At 38.9% G+C, this 18,410-nt stretch overlaps 9 protein-coding genes across 9 annotated transcripts; 6 read left to right on the top strand and 3 right to left on the bottom strand. All coding sequences in view use genetic code 12, as the record gives it.

The window, feature by feature from the left end:
• Nucleotides 1-242: 242 nt before the first annotated feature.
• DASC09_056910 (vacuolar transporter chaperone) lies at nt 243-2,834 on the top strand (the record flags this gene model as incomplete). The annotated part of the gene is made up of 1 exon (XM_064999276.1): nt 243-2,834. The coding sequence occupies one exon, from the start codon at nt 243-245 to the stop codon at nt 2,832-2,834; it is 2,592 nt and encodes an 863-aa protein (XP_064855348.1).
• Nucleotides 2,835-3,635: 801 nt separating this feature from the next.
• Nucleotides 3,636-4,655, top strand: DRE2 (electron carrier DRE2; the record flags this gene model as incomplete). Its single annotated transcript, XM_064999275.1, has 1 exon — nt 3,636-4,655. The coding sequence occupies one exon, from the start codon at nt 3,636-3,638 to the stop codon at nt 4,653-4,655; it is 1,020 nt and encodes a 339-aa protein (XP_064855347.1).
• Nucleotides 4,656-5,174: 519 nt separating this feature from the next.
• Nucleotides 5,175-6,836, top strand: VAC8 (protein anchor VAC8; the record flags this gene model as incomplete). Its single annotated transcript, XM_064999274.1, has 1 exon — nt 5,175-6,836. The coding sequence occupies one exon, from the start codon at nt 5,175-5,177 to the stop codon at nt 6,834-6,836; it is 1,662 nt and encodes a 553-aa protein (XP_064855346.1).
• A 1,152-nt stretch (nt 6,837-7,988) lies between these two features.
• DASC09_056880 (Ies1 protein) lies at nt 7,989-10,154 on the top strand (the record flags this gene model as incomplete). Its single annotated transcript, XM_064999273.1, has 1 exon — nt 7,989-10,154. One exon carries the CDS (start codon nt 7,989-7,991, stop codon nt 10,152-10,154), a length of 2,166 nt encoding a protein of 721 aa, XP_064855345.1.
• Nucleotides 10,155-10,433: 279 nt separating this feature from the next.
• On the bottom strand, nt 10,434-10,819 carry DASC09_056870 (small nuclear ribonucleoprotein E; the record flags this gene model as incomplete). Its single annotated transcript, XM_064999272.1, has 2 exons — nt 10,434-10,676; nt 10,796-10,819. The coding sequence occupies 2 exons, from the start codon at nt 10,817-10,819 to the stop codon at nt 10,434-10,436; spliced, it is 267 nt and encodes an 88-aa protein (XP_064855344.1).
• A 568-nt stretch (nt 10,820-11,387) lies between these two features.
• SPS19 (2,4-dienoyl-CoA reductase (NADPH)) lies at nt 11,388-12,284 on the top strand (the record flags this gene model as incomplete). The annotated part of the gene is made up of 1 exon (XM_064999271.1): nt 11,388-12,284. The coding sequence occupies one exon, from the start codon at nt 11,388-11,390 to the stop codon at nt 12,282-12,284; it is 897 nt and encodes a 298-aa protein (XP_064855343.1).
• Nucleotides 12,285-12,612: 328 nt separating this feature from the next.
• On the bottom strand, nt 12,613-15,642 carry PSY2 (Psy2p; the record flags this gene model as incomplete). Its single annotated transcript, XM_064999270.1, has 1 exon — nt 12,613-15,642. One exon carries the CDS (start codon nt 15,640-15,642, stop codon nt 12,613-12,615), a length of 3,030 nt encoding a protein of 1,009 aa, XP_064855342.1.
• A 227-nt stretch (nt 15,643-15,869) lies between these two features.
• Nucleotides 15,870-16,665, bottom strand: NNR1 (NADHX epimerase; the record flags this gene model as incomplete). The annotated part of the gene is made up of 2 exons (XM_064999269.1): nt 15,870-16,502; nt 16,579-16,665. The coding sequence occupies 2 exons, from the start codon at nt 16,663-16,665 to the stop codon at nt 15,870-15,872; spliced, it is 720 nt and encodes a 239-aa protein (XP_064855341.1).
• Nucleotides 16,666-16,849: 184 nt separating this feature from the next.
• On the top strand, nt 16,850-18,378 carry DASC09_056830 (Vvs1 protein; the record flags this gene model as incomplete). Its single annotated transcript, XM_064999268.1, has 2 exons — nt 16,850-16,930; nt 17,002-18,378. The coding sequence occupies 2 exons, from the start codon at nt 16,850-16,852 to the stop codon at nt 18,376-18,378; spliced, it is 1,458 nt and encodes a 485-aa protein (XP_064855340.1).
• Nucleotides 18,379-18,410: the final 32 nt, after the last annotated feature.

Here is an 18,410-nt window from a genome sequence, read left to right as displayed (position 1 = left end):
GTGGCTGGTGACTATTACCCGGAGAAGAAGAGGGGAAGGGCCCCTACCCCCCCCCCGATAAACGTTTTTCCCCAAAAATGGCAGCGATGGTGCCCTTGTTAGGGTTGCATGGGTGGGTTAACCCATAAATTACCAGCCATTCTCGCTAGTCATCTATCTATCTTCGTCCACAGAAATTTTTCCAATTCCCCAATTCTTCTTGTCCACTTAAGAAACAAACAACCAAACAAATAACAAAGAATATGCTCTTTTCCGTGAAGCTTCAAAAAGAGGCATATTCTCCTTGGAAACCGCAATACATCGACTACGAAAAACTAAAAAAGTTATTGAAGGAAAATGTGGTTTATCAACCAGCAGCACCATCTGACAATGCGTCACACAACCACAACAAAAAATGGACAGAAAAAAATGAAAGCGACTTTGTTCACCAATTGGACTTGGAATTAGAAAAAGTGTACTCTTTCCAATCAGCAGAATATTCAAGAATTGATTCTAAAATCACCGCTTTGGAAAACATCATTGACAGCAATGTTGTCTTACCGGACGCATCTACCTCAGTTACCAACGAACAAAACCAACTTTTCTTGTCCAACTTTGACTACAAATCCTTCCAAGACAGTCTTGAAGAGACCCTTAATTTGGCTCAGGAGTTGGACCATTTTTCTAGATTGAATTTCACCGGGTTTATCAAGATTGTGAAAAAGCATGATAGGTTGCACCCAGAATACACAGTTAAGCCATTGTTGAATGTCAGACTTAACGAATTGCCTTTCCATTCCGAAGATTATTCTCCATTATTATACAGAATCTCTGTTCTCTACAACTTTTTGAGAGAAAACTTCCAATCGAAAATCAGCTCTTCAAGCTTCAACAACTCCATGACGTTGAATTCTGTCAGTTCCAATAAGGCCGTCAGTACCGCTAACTTGGATGACTCAAAATGTTTCAAGTCATTCAAATTTTGGATTCATCCTGATAACTTGATGGAAGTGAAAACAAAAATCTTGAGACACTTGCCGGTGTTAATTTATAATAATAATTCAGGCTCAGACTACTCCAATGATGAAAATGACTCGATCATTACCAGCTTATACTTTGACAATAGCAATTTTGATTTATACAATGCGAAGTTATTGAAAAATAACAACAGTCCAACTTTGAGATTGAGATGGTCTGGTAAGTTGATTGAAAAGCCAGAAATCTTTTTAGAAAAAAAACTTTTCCACGACAGCACCGACACGGAACCTGCTCATAATAATGACGAAGTTGAAAAGTTGGTTTCCATCAAGTTGAAGGAGAAATACATTGAAAGTTTAGTCATTGACGCCAATGACCAAACTGCTTTCAATAAAATATTGAAAAAAATCAGAAAGAGAAGCGATGATAATTCCCAAATTGAGAAATTAACCACTTTACGCAAATTTGTCATTGAAAATGACTTGGAGCCTACCCTCAGATGTATATATACCAGAACCGCTTTCCAGATCCCTGGTGATGATAGGGTGAGAATCATTATTGATAGTGACATTCTCTTTATTAGAGAAGACTCTTTTGATAAATCAAGACCAATCAGAGATCCTCAAAGGTGGCACAGAACCGATATCGATTCGAAAATCGACAATCCTTATAGCTTATTGAGAAAAGGTGAGTTTGTGAAATTTCCATATTCAGTGATGGAAATCACCGTCCAAGATGTTGGGGCCACAAGTGCCAACCCAGTAACTTCCAGTGGCGTGGGGACCAGTACCGAACACCAAAAGATCAAGTTATCCTTCAGCAAAAAATCAGGTAAATGGATTGAGGAGTTGACTTCGTCGCATTTGGTGAAAGAAGTGCCGAACTTTTCTAAATTCATTCAAGGGATTGCCTCTTTACACACTGAAGATGATAAATTGGATATTTTACCATTCTGGTTGCCAGAGTTGGAAAAAGATATCAGAAAAGATCCAAAGGACGCTTATGATGAAGAACTTAAGCAAATGAAGGAGCGCAAGAAATCGGTGTCTTTAATCAATAAAGTGTCTACATTGTCTTCACCAAAATTGGCTGCCACTGATAGCGCCAGAGAAAGTAAAAGACAAATGGTGAGCAAATTATTGATGGAAAAGACCAACATGAAGGCCAATTTGGAAGACTATGACTCTTCTGATAATGAGGATGATGATTATCTTGCCAGCACCTCCAATTCTGAGGAGTTTGGATTTGATGATGAAGATGAATTCATGCCACAGCAACCAAGAACAGTCATTACCAACGGCTCAACTTTCCATAATTTCCCTCGTCAACCAACAGTCATTCATTCGAAGTTCCAAGATGCTGAATCTGAAGATGAAGAAGTTGAATTACCTCCAGGAGTCAAAGAGCCAAAGAATTTCATTAAGAATGCTGGTCCAAATAAAGTCGAGGCTAAAGTATGGTTGGCTAATGAGCGTACTTTTATCAGATGGCTTCACACGTCAGTGATTCTTTTCCTTTTTGCCACCACCATTCAAAATTCTACCAAGAAATCTAATTTCCCAGAGTTGCAAAGATGGATTTCTGGAATTTATTTCCTCGTTACCCTTTTCATCTTGGGATGGGGGTACCACATTTACAAGAAAAGATTGAGAATCATCACTGATCGTAGTGGAGAACATTTGGACAATATTTGGGGGCCAATTATTGTGGCCGGAAGCTTGTTGTGCATTTTGGTGATCAATTTCAGTTTAGGGTTGAAGGACAGTTTGGTTCATCATGAATTGAGTGGAAAATTGAAGAATTTGGATGGTAATACTAAAGAGTATTTGAACTTCTTTGTGAATATGGTTGGTGGAGATGTGGAACTTATTAATTGATAGAAGGATGGATGAAAGATCAATAGACAATCTTCCTTCCAATGAAAGCTTTACATTCTTTTCTTTTTTTTTGTTTTCTTTACATATTTAACGTATACCAGAATTTACAGAAAACATAATATAGATGGTTATTTCCAGCAGTAGGCGACCAATTTGATGAATTTTTCAATCCAGTTTCCATAGCTTTTTGAAAAATTATGTTTGTTAAAAAACCTTCAGTGATTATCGTTACTGTTTGGTAATTGATAATAAGAGGCAGTCACTGCCATGCAAAATACAAATTATTGATTGAATTTAATACACATACACTAATCTTAATAGTCATACAATACAAATTCTATTATTCTTTTAAAGCTGGAGAGAAAATGGAGCACACAATATCCCTGTCATGCTAGACAACAGCCGTAACCGGAGAAAACTACACTTTTGCGTTTGCTGCTGCATTTGAGGAGCTGATGTTATATTTTCAACTACACGTATTATAACTTATGAAATGTTCGCCAGTTATTTGGCATGCAATTGATATTATTCTACAAAAATGACAAGAAAGAAAGAGAGTACACCTGATCTTTTGATAGTAAATCAAAACGTCAAACACCGGAATTCCGAACACACCGGTGGATTTCTTTTTTTTTCATTTTTTCTTTTTTTTTTTTTTTTTTTTTTTTTTTTTTTTTTTTTTTGATGATTAATCAGAAATCCTGACAAATCTATTGCTCGAGTGGTACTTTCGTTTTATAAAATATTTTCCACACACTACATTTTTATACTACTTCTCTCCCTAGTTCTTGTAGTTCAGCAATGTCCCAAAAAGTTTTGTTTGTGTTAGATCCTTCGATCATTCAGGAGTCTGCTACCAAAATCGCCCTCATCAAGAAACTCTTGGGTTATGCTTATCCAACATGTTTGGTCGACCAATATAATATCAATTTGATCTTTCTTCGAGAAAAGCAGCAGAATGTTGCGTATGACAGTTATTCATACGTGTATTATTTGAATAGCAGCAATTTTGCGGAGATTTTATCATTTTTACTCGGACAAGTGAAAATTGATGATCTTCCAACTGAGGTCCAACAACTTTGCAAGGATTATCGACATGAAGAAGCCAGCACTGCTTATGAAATTAGTGACGAGGTGCTCAAGACATTATACAGGCTCATGAAACCTGACGGGAAGTTCTACATGACCAATGATGCCCTTACTTTGAATGGGATTATGGCTGGGTTCCTTGCGGATGGGAAATTCTGGGTTAAACCAAACAACCAAGCGGTTTCCATCCCATTGAAGAAAAAATCTCCTACATCGAATTCCACTGCCAATGCTAATCCATTAAAACTTAAGTTTTCCAAGTTCAAGAAAGCCACAACCACGGTGCCTGCTGCTGCAAAAGAAATCACCGACCTTCGAAATAAACTCCAGTTTTTCGATTCCAACGACGACCTAATAGACGAGAATGATCTTCTTGATGAATTGGCCCTCTCGGCGCCTATTAAGTTGACCTCGGTCAAATGTGTGTTTGATGATGATGGCTTGCCGGTGAAACGACGCAAGAAGGCTTGCAAGAATTGTTCTTGTGGGTTGAAGGAATTGGAAGAGCAAGAGATTGAGGCCCAAGAGGCGGAACGTAACAAGAATGCGGTGAAGTTGACTAGTCAAGAGATCACGGAGATTGACTTCACTGTTGAAGGAGACAAGGTTGGAGGATGTGGCAGTTGTGCACTTGGGGACGCTTTCCGATGCGATGGCTGTCCGTACTTGGGGCTTCCTGCTTTCAAGCCTGGACAGGCGATCTCCATCAGCGGCATGGACGATGATTTCTAAGTTTTCTCTGGGAATTTTGTATTATATACCGATATAGATATGTTATATATATAGATATATATATATATATATATGATGATGATTGCACTTGTGAGTAAAAATACAAAACACCGGGTGCGGCACCCGCAGTCCCAGCCAGAAAGAGGTGGTGGGGGTTCCCAACCCTCATCCCACCGGGTAACGCCACCTTTCTGGCCGAGTTTTTTTCTCATTTCGATTTTTCCTGCCCTCCCAAAGTGGCAACCAGCAAACAGATAATAAACAATAGAAAACCATCACAACACATCACCCAATCCTCTCTGGCAGAACAATCCATCCCTCTCCCCAATCCTCATAATCATCATCACCATCATAATAATAATAATAACAATACTAACAATACCAATACTCACCACGCCACAAAACAATCCCTCTCAACTACAGTGGTGCACCCAGTCCTTTGAATTGTAATCTCTCCCCTATAGAAAAAACGAAAATTTTTTCCTTGTTCTTTACTAATAACATACACATATATCGACCATGGGATCCTGTTGTGGTTGTTTGAGACCGGAAAGCGATAGTTCCAATCAACCATTGTTACAGCAAAACGAGCGTAATGCAATTGCTGAACTTCTCAACTATCTTGAGAACCGTAACGAGGTGGACTTCTTTAGCGACGGTCCCCTCAATGCCCTTAGTATTCTTGTTTACTCAGACAATTTGGACCTTCAGCGCAGTGCTGCCCTTGCCTTTGCCGAAATAACAGAAAAAGACGTCAAACCAGTAGGCAGAGACGTGTTCCTTCCAATCTTATCCTTACTTAAAAGTACCGATTCTGAAGTCCAACGTGCCGCCTGCGCTGCCCTTGGTAACCTCGCAGTCAACAACGACAACAAAGTATTGATTGTTGAAATGGGCGGGTTGCAACCGCTCATCAAGCAAATGGAATCAGTCAACACCGAAGTCCAATGTAACGCTGTCGGTTGTATCACCAACTTGGCCACCCAAGACGATAATAAAGCTAAAATTGCTAAAAGCGGGGCTCTAGGCCCATTGACCAGATTGGCCAAAAACCGAGACTTGAGAGTCCAAAGAAACGCTACTGGAGCTTTGTTAAACATGACACACTCGTTTGAAAATAGACAAGAATTGGTGAACGCCGGTGCCGTGCCAGTGTTGGTTGGCTTGTTGTCTTCTGTTGACCCTGATGTCCAATACTATTGTACCACTGCTTTATCAAACATCGCGGTCGACGAAATTAATCGAAAACGATTGATTCAAACCGAACCAAAATTGGTTAGTCAATTAGTGGTCCTGATGAACTCGCAATCTCCAAGAATCCAATGCCAAGCCACTTTGGCCCTCAGAAATTTGGCGTCCGACCCTGCTTATCAATTGGAAATTGTTAGAAATGGCGGATTGGCTCATTTGGTGCAATTACTAAAATCTACCCATCAACCATTGATTTTGGCCGCCGTGGCCTGTATCAGAAACATATCTATTCACCCATTGAACGAAGGCTTAATTGTCGAAGCAGGGTTCTTGAATCCTCTTGTGAGATTATTGGATTATAGAGATAACGAAGAAATCCAATGCCACGCGGTTTCCACTCTTAGAAATTTGGCGGCGTCATCAGAAAAGAATAGGCTAGCATTATTGGATGCCAACGCGGTTCAAAAATGTAAAGAATTGGTTCTCAAAACTAAGGGAGCGGTGCAATCGGAAATCAGTGCGTGCTTTGCTATTCTTGCACTTGCTGATGATTTGAAACAAAAACTTTTGGAACTTAACATCATTGATGTTTTGATCCCATTGACGTTCAGTGATAATAATGAAGTTGGTGGCAACTCTGCTGCTGCGTTGGCCAATTTGTGCTCAAGAATTGATAACTATGATTATATCATCAATGATTGGGATCAACCAAACGACGGGATTTGTGGATTTTTGATCAGATATTTGAACATGAGTAATACCACTTTTGAACATATTGCTCTTTGGACAATTTTACAATTGTTGGAAAGTGATAACAGAAAGATCCTTGAATTGATCAAATCTAATGCTAATATTATGAACGGGGTGAAGAAGTTGCACATTGAAAACTCGCCACCTAAAGAAGAAGAAAATAGTGAAATTGCCCACCAGGATGGTCCAACTGCAGAGGTTTATAATTTGACCGAGCAGATCTTGGCGTATCTTGATTGAATCGATTTTTCGCTTGAAGTTGAAACTTTGAGTTGTATTGTATTCTATGAAGAGCCATCTGAAAAAAACATGGGCAATTTCTATCTCTCTTTTTTTTTATTGCTACAGCATTGTTGATTTTCTGTTCTATACATTTTTGCTTTTATTCTTTTACAATTGTTCCGGTTGGTTTTTTAGTAAATTTTTGGTTCTTCACATCTTTTTTTTTTTTTTTAATCATCTTTTTTGCCGTTTTATTCCTATCATTGAATCTTTTGATTTTTAATTACTTTTTTTTTAGTTTTATTATTATTATTACCTTGAATCAGTCAATCCATTATTTGGATTATCATGATTTACAATGGATGGCTTTAATGTCAGCTACACTTTATCGGTCAACTCCACTTCACTGATCAATTCTGCAATATATTATTCTTTAGCAGAGCTAACGAATTTATCTCTTTTTTTTTCCCCCTCTCCCTCCTCCCCCTCGTTCCTGGTTTACTAATTGTCAACCTCAGATTTTTGTCCCTTTTTTATCTCTCTTTTTTTTTTATTTGTCCTTTTTATCCACCTACTGTTTTCTTTTTCTTTTTTTTTTCGTCCTACTTCCATCTACAAAACTCCATGGTTTGGCTCAGGTCTGCCGTTTGTTTCACTTTTGGTTTATCAAAATGTTTATAGCACCAGCAGGCACTTCTTCTCACCACCCCTTTTTATGAAACTCAAACACAATTAATATTATTCATTATCTCTGTAACAAGCCTACTACGTTTTGAATGCTTCTAACACGATTATTGATCCAAATAAGGGAGTCTTTGTGTGAAGATTTGTTTGTTTGCTTTTTTTTGTTTTTGTTTTTGTTTTTTTTGGTGATGTTTTTTTTTTTACACTTATTTATTTGCAGGGTTATATTTTATTATTAACCCTCAACATTTCAAAAAAAATTTCACACAAATTAAAAGTTCCGCAACCATAAAAAACTCCCCCAACCCTCCACCCAGCACCATCACTAGTTCCCGATTCATTGATTGTGTGTTTGTTGTGTGTGTGTGTGTGTGTGTCTGTGTGTGCGTTTTTCTTTTTTTTGGTTTTGGACATTCGATAATCATCAACATTTAATCATTTTATTTTGGAAAAAAAAAAATAATAATAATAATAATAATAATAACAATGTCAATGCGGTCCCATTATGACCCTATTCATGATACCAATGGCGAGCAGCCTCAGCAGCCTCGGCCTCAGCAGACCAGGGTGAACATTTCTAGTCTTTTAGCGGAGAATAATCCATCGTTGGAACCCCTGGAGCCCGTGGAAATATATAACCACGAGAGCGACCTGACAATCGATACCGATGAAGAACAGATGAATGACCAAGCTGATGTGTCGACAATGAGCCAACAACACACATTTATCACCGAGAATCCAGGTCCATTCAACAATAATTCTTCTGATGATAATAATTCGAAACAACAACAACAACAACAACAACAACAACAACAAGCACCACCACCACCACCAGCAGGAACTTTCTCGTCGACCACCCTGACCCCTACAAAACTCCCATCGGTGAAGATCCCTATCGATGGGATGATCAATGCCCCAAAATTACCAAGCCCATTAAAGAAATCAATGAATGCCGATCCTTTTGCATCGCCAATTGCTACAGGTGGTGGCAATAGTGATATCAATCATCATAATAATAATAATAATAATAATAATAATAATATTAATACCGTTGCTGGTGATTCTTCTACCATCACCGATGCCAATGGATCATTTGTTAATTCTTTCCAGAATACTGGGGCCAATAAACGGACGAACCAAACATTGCTTATCAGTGCCAAGCTGTTCCATATTAAAAAAAAGGATGGTCAACCTTTATGGCGTGAGGATATCCAATACGATTTCCTAAGCGAAGTCTTTCATAACGATGTGGTGGCATTCACCAGCCCATACCAGCTCAGTCCTTCTGGTGGGGTTCAGAAAGTCAATTTTGCCGATTTGTACATCAGTACCATGGCTTATTCTAATAAGACCTCCAAAGTTTTAAGAGAACGGCTATTAACTGATAAGACCATGTCAATTCCAGTATGTATGGTTTCGTTATTGGTGAATGTTGGGAGAATGAACACCACCGTGAATTTTGTTCCGGAAATGAAATCACAATTACGAACTTTCCATTCGATCCCGTCGCTTCAACAAGGGAAAAGCCACGATAATAAAATCTTGCAAGATTCTCCTCGATTGAAAAGTATTTTGAAATCGTGGTCCGAAGCTAAGAAACACCCGACAAAGTTCGAAGAGTTGTTCAACCAACCGCTAGTTCCCGATACCAAATTCCCGAAAACTAACGTCATCAATTTGATTTTCATGTTGTGTTGTTATGAGCATTTAATTTTCCAACATTTTGACCCCGTCAATCTTGAAAATGGCACCAGTAGGAACTTTGTTTCCGAATCCCCGTCGTTTTTAGGTGAAGATTTGACCAAACCTGACCAAGCCCCATTCAATTGTTTGTTTTTAAACTTTAAGACCACTCCAAAATCTCGAGCCCAACGGTTTTTGTGGTTATTGTACAATTACTTGGAAACCAATTTGACAAAAGAAGAAATTTTGAACAACCCGTTCAAAGATCCCGAGAATCCGTTGCTGATTCCCGCGTTGGTGCCAATTCCTGACGGAATGAACTTCGATATCGATACTCCCCAAGAAGTAGAATACGCCAAGACCATGGAAGAAGTGCGGATGAATTTCTTGAAAACCGACGGTAATCCGGATTTGATGGAAAATGGCAACAAATCAGAGAAATCAAAGGATGATGGAGGATCAGAAAAGCCAAAGAAGGGTGGGCGAGCCGTGAGGAACTCAGGGAAATCCGCCAAAGCTGCGGGGAATAATGGTAATAATAATAATAATACTAATAATAATAAGAAAGTTGGTGATTCTAAAAATAATACTGCGAAACCCAAACCCGACGATATTCACAAGGAGATTTTCAAGAATAATAAGGCAAGAAGCAAGTTCCAACGTCATTATAATGGTAATATCATGTATCTGACTCATTCTATCCTTAACGATGAATTGATAGAAGAAGAGGATGCGAAGTTCGATGGTGATGGGAAAATTGTTTCACGAGAGGTGGGGAATCGTAAAAAAAGATATAATGGAGATTTTGGGGAGTTCGCCACTACTTGTCTTAAGATGTTTAAAGCAGGAAAGAACTATCATGAAGCACATTACCTTGAACAGGCAAAGAATGGTGAGAATGAAGTTAAGGTTGAACTCAAGTTGGGTGAAGATGGTACGACAATTAGTGGATTTTCGATTGATATTTGAGGTATTTGTTGGGGGTGTTTATTTTTATTTAAGTGTGTTTGTATATTAGAGTTTTATATATATATATATTTCATTGGTAAGTATTGATTAATTGAAAATTAATAGATAATTAATGGTTTAGGTGATGTAGTTTGTAAAGTTGATTTACACATAATGAGATCAAAAACAACAATCTATAATACAATCTTCATTTAATACTATACAAAAAAAAGACAAAAAAAAAAAAATGTGAACAAATAAGAATAATAATCAACAATTCAAGAAATGCTTGCCCATTTTTTAGACGTCCAAGCTACTGACCAACGATATATTATCACCTTTCAAAAGGATTCTCCCCAATGGTGTGCGCTTACTGGTGTCTTTGGTATCGATTTCAATAGCTTCTCCAACAACGATATTCATGAACTCATCAAACCCGCATATTTTACCCTGGATACGCGAATGGTTTTGTTCGTATAACCAGATCTGTACTGTTGATTCTTGTTGGTAAAGTTTGAATAAAAGGTTCACTGGGGGAACCATCTATAGAATAGAAATAGGTTAGTAACGATAATTTTGACTTTCTCTTTTTTCCTCCTCCTCCTTTTTTTTTTTTTTTTCTTTTGTAAAGGGGGGAAATAATTGTGAACAATATGACGTACCACTTTCTGTTGGACCGCGGACATTATGGGGGGTTGATTATTTATTATACAAATGATATATTATGATATGTTATGGTATTTATTACTATGGGGTTAACAATTTTTTTTTTTTAATCTTTTTGGCAAGACAAAGTGCTAAGCGCAGGATACTTTTTTTGACAACCACCGGTGATGATGATGGTGGAGGGAAGAAGGTATTTGGTGACAAAATGATGTGATGCAAAAGACTGTGGGCGGTCGATGGGGAGTGGGAAGTGGAGATCTCCTAACAGCAGAGATCTTTAATATGTTAATGACAGCAAAGGGTTTGGCGGTGGTTCGATGGGCATCAATTCCCACAACAAGGTAGACAATCAATCAAGCGGCCCATCGGTAATTTCCAGGCGATTGGAGTAGGGCAACCTGCCTGCCATCTCCACAACAACAACAACAACAACAACAACAACAAGCATCATCATCTCCCCCTCAACCACCATTGTTGTTGTTGTCCTGTTAATATTTTTATTATATATTCCCCTGTGCTTCTTCCATTGAAAAAAAAAAAAAAAAAAAAAAAAACTTCTTCTCCTTCTTCCTCTGTCTGCAAATCATAATGATCGTCGACGAAAACTACGCCAAAAACTCCTCGTGGAAACCAGACCTTTTCAAAGGTAAAGTGGCGTTTATCACCGGAGGCTCGGGAACCATTTGCAAAGTCCAAGCAAAAGCATTGGTGGCCCTAGGAGCCAATGCCGCCATTATTGGCCGCAATCCTGATAAAGCCGAGGCCGCAGCAAAAGAAATCGCCTCGTTACGTCCAGGGGCCACGGTGTTGGGAATCGGGAACGTTGACGTTAGAAGCGTCCAATCAATAAAACACGCCGCAGACCTCGCGGTGTCAAAATTGGGGAAAATCGACTTTGTCATTGCTGGGGCTGCTGGCAACTTCTTGGCCGATTTCAACCATTTATCATCGAACGCTTTCAAATCGGTGATCTCCATCGATTTGTTGGGAGCGTTCAACACCGTCAAGGCGGTGTTTCCTCATTTAAAGAAATCCCAAGGTTGTTTATTATTTGTCTCCGCCACTTTACAATATACCGGGATTCCTTTACAAACCCACGCGTCGGCCGCCAAAGCCGGGATCGATGCCATGTCCAATAATTTGGCAGTAGAGTTTGGTCCTCTTGGGATCAGGGTCAATTGTATTGCTCCCGGGGCCATCGGGGGCAATGGCGGAGATAGCAATGACAGCTCGATGACCGAAGGAATGAAACGGTTAGGAGGAGCGAAAATCGAGCAATTACCAAAAGAAATCCCATTACAAAGATTGGGGACCACCACCGATATCGCTGATGCTACCGTGTGGTTATTTTCCCCTGCTGCTAGTTATGTCACTGGGGAAATCGTGGTTGTTGACGGAGGAATGTGGCATAGCGGGCTACGGACTAATAATTCCCCAACCCCTGAACAATTAGTCAAATTGTTGAATGACAAACCACGCTTATGATTATTATACTTTTAATGACATTGTTTTTTTTTTTTTCTTGTTTTTATATATATATAAATAAATATAATTATCAACTATAAGTTATTGTAACGTCGATTTGCAAACCATTGAAAATACAATCATCTATGTACCCACCCCTACATATTGTAACACAAAACTAATAATACATCTATTATTCACAAAATATCATATAAATCATTAAAGAAAAAAAAAATCATTAAAGGAAAAAAGCAAGGAAAAACCATTTAGCTAAGCATAATAATGATACAAATATTTATATATATTTATCATTTTATATTTCGAAACAAACCAAAAACACATTGAAAAATTATCTTTTGAATTTTAGAGTTTTTCCAATGATCCCTTTCAAAGATTGTTTCTTTTCTTCATCAGAAGAAGAATTATTCTCATTATTATTGACCCCAGAAGCCTTAATTATACCACCATTCCCCCCTTCTTCATTCTTAGCGACCTCTTTATCAAATAAACCTTTCATCAAATCACCTCCACTTGGTAAATCATCTGGTTTCGCACAGCTATCATCATCATCATCATCATCATCATCATCATCATTATCATCGACAGGGTCTTGTTCAAACGATCCTTTATCACCATCAGTATTGACTGATGGTTCGTTAATTGAACTAATTCCAGAACTAATAGAATTTAAAGACGTCGATAATTTCCCTGTCAAATTCATCTTGAATTTAGAAATCGATTTGACCTTGATTAGCTTACCCCCATCCTGTGCTCCGGCTTCACTAACATTCAGTAACGGCAGTACGCTCATCTCAACATCTTCATCTTCAAAATTTCCACCATCATCACCACCTCTAATCCCATCTTTGGATTCAAATTCACTTTCGTGGCTTTTTGATTTTCCATTGTTATTAACTCGAAGCCTCATATTCGTTAATGATACCTTCTTTTTAAGCCCTCTCATTTTGCTTTTCCTTTCAGGAGACCCTTTTGCCTCTAACACCTTCTGCTTCTCATCACCATTATCCCGTTGATCGACATTTGTTTGATCTTTGGTAGAATCTTTTGTTTCCAACTTCTCATTCTCATTATCTAAACAACCTCCGCACATTTCAACGATTACTTTACCACTGGTCGACTGATTACTAATGGTTTCTAATAGATCCCGGTACTTCACAAACATATACTCGATCAACAATCGATAATTGACACAATCGTCAAGATCCTGGTTACCCACAATGATCAAATCTAATAAATCCAAGATCGTCGAATGAACAAGATTCAATTTCCCGCCAGTGGAAATAAGCAATCTCAAAGAGTTCCCCAACAAGTCATTAGTGATGATATTTCTGGTATAAAACTCATCATTCAACAGAACTATGGATTTGATACACCTGATTGCCGCCAATTGAACATTCTTCTTGAATGGAGCTTGATGTTGATTTTTCCCATCTCCTGCTGTTGAAGCAAACCTGCTCATTTGTAATTTATTAATCCCTTCCAAAATCCGGTGCTCCATAATAAACGACCTGGCTTCTATTCTATGGTCTTTGGCACAAATAGTAATGATATCACACAAATGCAATATCAACAATTCATCAACCTGGCGGTTTATGGTACCTGCCTGACCGTTCCAATCAGCAAGATCAACCAATGGTTTGAATAGAATCGGCGCGACTTTCTCATAGAAGCTGTTAATATACGCGTCGGTATCAAAAGTTACCTTGTTGAGTTTCTCAAAACTCACTACCGCACCAGGAGTCACCTTATTATTGGGATCAAGTAATGATTTGATCGCGCAGAACGCTTGGGCTTTCAACCCTTGATCAACTTCTTCAATTAGCAAATCGGTAAGCACAAGTAATAAATTCATATCACTACTGAATTTAATTGGGGTATCTTCTTTCTTTGTTTTAAATTTCACTTGGTGGAGAATCTTGGAATACGAAGTTTTTGCCTCTGACGGGGGGTTTTTTTCCGGGCTGGGTATGCTGATAGATTTGTTTGATTCATCGAGTTTCCGTTTCTTCACCGCTTCATCTTGACCATTGATCTCTTCGATCGTCCGTTTATCATTATCTATTTCCCCAATACCATTGATCAAAGTGGCGTCCTGTTCCAAAATCGCCACAATAAGTTCCGTACCAATCACTCGGATATCAACTTGTGAATCTTTAAGCGAAAATTTGATCATTTTAAATAATCCCTTTTTCACCAATGCTTTGAAGAAATCCGATCTTTGGGATGCTTGTAAAGATTTAGAGATGATCACATATTGGTGGATCATTTTAACCCCTCCTCTTTTAGTACCTTGCGGGGTTTGTGACTCGGGGTTGTATAAATTGAATAGGTTCGACAAAAAATTTTCTTCTTCCTGAAGAAACTTGAGAATTTCCACTTGGTTGAAATAAATCAATGTGGCGATCGAATTGACCGATGGATCATCCAACAATCTCGCCAAAACAACATCTTTTAAAAATTGAAAATTGAAAGTGGATATGATGAGTTTTTTCATTTTGAGTTCTTCAATGGGGATGATTTCTTTGAATTTCGAATCGTTTTGTAAATACTCTCTGAATTTCGATTTATAAGTGGGGAATTCCGGGTCGTATTCCAATATTCCAATTATGTCCAAAAAATAGCTCTCGTCATTAAAAAGAACTTCAAATACCCCGTTCTCATTGTACGATATCAAAATTTTGACAATGGAGCATAGTCGATGTAAATTCCTCAAATTATGTTCTGTCTCACTTTGGCGGAAAACCTCAATTAAATCCGTTAAGAACGTTGCGTTAATGGCAAGAAACTTGGCGATTTCTTCTCTCCCCGCCATAGAATTACCATTGATCAGAAGTATCGAACAAATATAATTCAAGTTATCGGGGTCCATTGTTGGGTTTGTCGGGTATTCAATGGGTCCACAAATGATTTCCGTAACTCCTGCTTCTTCCCCAGCCAAAATCGCTACTAGACTAATCTTGTTTTCTAGATATTTCTGCACCAGAATAATGAATTCACATAAAAGGGTGCATCCCTCCGATTCTTGAAATGAAATGGCGATATCCACCCCATTAGCATCGGTCCATACAATAAGAGTTTCTTGTTGTTTTTGATACTGGGTATTTCCAAAAATTTGGGCTTTCAAGAGAATGTCATTCTGTTTTTCCTCGTTTTCAATTACAAGATAAGCGTCTTTATTGTCTTCTATCGATCCAATGCAGTAACCGGTCCCTTCATCGGCCCATGCTTCATCAATAAGATAGTATAGTTTGACACGTTTCGGGGTCTGTTTCTCGTTGATTTTCTGGCATATCGACGGTAAATCTGTGGGCTCCAGCTGGTCCTGGTATTGGAAAGCCTTGTCTTGGTCGTCCTCCATTCCTGTCTACTGACGTCTGCTGGGTGCTGGCCAAATGCGATGGGGATGTATTGTCTTAATATTTCAAACAAATCATCATCAAAAAAAAAAAAATAAAACAAAAAAATAAGAAAATGCCGGTGGCGTCTGGGGTGCAGCACCCTGCACAGCTCATCTCGTTACTAAACGTCAAACAGAAAAGGCGTCCACATATATGTTTTATGTTTATTTATATATATATAGATAAATCACAATCGCACCACCTGGTCGAGGTCTGGGTATTGAGGCACGTCGAAGTTGTATTTCTGAGCGATGGCCTCGCTGATGAACCGACCACCCAAATAGTGGTACTTGCCTTTGAAGTACACGCTTGCTGGTTTAGGGGCAGTTAGTGACACCAATACCGATGGCTCGAGCACCTCATCTTGAGGAATTGCTGCGGCTCGTGGGCCCTCATCGACGTCCCATCCAGTGGGCATATCCACACTGATCACCGGTTTCCCGCTGGCGATAAGTCCTTTGATGACTTGATTGTAAGGATCTCTCAATGGGGGTCTAAAGGAAAACCCAAACAACGCATCAATGATAGAGTCATGCGACATCACCAACCGCTTGATATCCCCAACAACATCCTGGGAGTCTGTAGATAAGTATAATGGGATACCAAACGAGTGCAATTGTATTTCCAATTTCTCGAATTTCGCCAGTTTGATGAAATAGAATACCGAAGGATGGTATCCCATCAACTTCAAGTGTCTGGCAGCAACAAGGCCATCGCCGCCATTGTTTCCAGGACCGCTTAAAATGAGAACTTTCTTGTAAGATTTTGGAGGATATGTCTTGTATACTGCTTGAGCGACACTTAGTCCTGCTAATTCCATCTAATGGTTGGTTGTTAGTTAGTTAGCCCATTGATGTGCTTGAGAAGAAAGCTCCGGGGAAAATAATAACACTCACCAATTGGTCCAATGAAAAGCCCTGGGTGGACATCAATTCTTTATCTAATGATGCTGCTGCTTTCGCTCCCAAAACTCTTAAAGACATTGTATTCAATATTGATTAATCCTCTAAGTCCTTGCTGGTGATTTCAGATCAAAAAATGAAATAAAAGAAAAAAATATTTTGTTAAAGAGCAAAAAATAAACCAATAAAAATTACATACATCCAAACATTCCTTCTATAACACCTTCCATTTATACACACACATATATATATATATATACAGAAAATGACTTCTGGCTACACCACCCAGCTGTTATTGTCTACGGCTGTGGCCTGTCTAGGGTCCCTTCAGTATGGGTACCATATGGTGAGTGCCCTATTTTCTCCATCAAGTACCATTATTTCATCGGTCCCAACTAACATCATCATGAACAACAGGCAGAACTTAACGCTCCCGAAGCAGTTTTATCATGCCGTAATACTATAGATGGGCCTGGCTCCTCTTGGTTCGTTCGCCACGAGTATTTGTCATGTATTCCCCTTGATACTTCGGAAATTGGTCTTGTCACTTCAATATTCTCAATTGGTGGTCTTATCGGTTCGATGATTGCCAGTCCCCTTAGTGACAAATTTGGTCGCAAGAACTCCAGCTTCATCAACACTTCATTCTTTATTGTTGGCTCATTATTTGAGGCGTTCTCTAATACCAAGTCTTCTCTTGTTTTGGGTCGGTTTATTTCGGGGCTAGGCGCTGGCACCAGCATTGTGAATACTCCGTTGTTCATCAATGAAATCGCCACTCATGACACAAAGGGCTTTCTTGGGAGCTTGAATCAGTTCTCGGTGAACGTTGGTATTCTTTTCACTCAGTTGTTGGCGATCAATTGGGCAAACACCGATCAATGGAGATATCTATTATTTATGGGTTTCATCATTGCCGCCGCCAACATTGTGGGGTTATCATTTGTCGATGAAAGTCCAAAATGGTTGGTCAAACATAATGAGATCGAATTGGCAAAGAAATCGCTTAGAGCCCTCAGAAACCCTGATGATTATTCAGATGAACAAATTGCCAACGAAATCTCTCAGTGGATTGCCGAAATGTCTGATTCTAATCCGCCTGGAGCAGAGTCCCAATCTTTACTTCCATCATCAAATATCGAACCAAAATCCTCAAATGTCACTATGCTAAAGTACTTGATGTCGTCGGAATTTTATAACTCCCGTCTTATTGTGTCGATCATCATGATTGGCCAACAACTATGTGGTATCAATTCAATTATCTTTTACGGAGTGAGTATCATCTCCTCTCTTCTTCCGCAATACGCTGTCTTGCTCAATTGTGCTATTTCTCTCCTTAATGTCGGGGTCACATATGTGGCTGCGGTTGTTGTGGACCGCGCTGGCCGCAGACCTTTACTTATTGGATCGGTATCGATTATGGGGATTGCTTGTTTATTGACGGTCCAAGGAATTGTTGGTGAGCATCCTTATGTCACGGTTTTTGCAATTTTTTCTTATATTGCAGCTTTTGCCATGGGGTTGGGGCCAATTCCGTTTTTACTCATCTCAGAAGTTACTCAATTACAAGCTACAACCGTGGCCCAAAGTTTTGGTACGGTGCTTAATTGGATGGCGACTTTTCTCGTTGGTTATTTGTTTCCTATTTTGAACTTGAAACTTGGGGGTTATGTTTTTGGGATTTTTGGGATTAGTTGTGCGGTTGTTGGAATACTGGTCTGGAAGTTATTCCCAGAAACTAGAGGTAAGAAAAATTATGGGGAAGTATGGGGTGTTGCTGCAAGATTAGATTGATTAATATCTTATTATTATTATTATTATTATTA

This window comes from Saccharomycopsis crataegensis (genome assembly GCF_037102585.1).
Source record: "Saccharomycopsis crataegensis DNA, jcf7180000000097, whole genome shotgun sequence".
NCBI classification, from domain to species: domain Eukaryota; kingdom Fungi; phylum Ascomycota; class Saccharomycetes; order Ascoideales; family Saccharomycopsidaceae; genus Saccharomycopsis; species Saccharomycopsis crataegensis.
The sequence above is the reverse complement of the archived record's forward strand: the minus strand, read 5'-3'. Positions and strand labels throughout refer to the sequence as shown.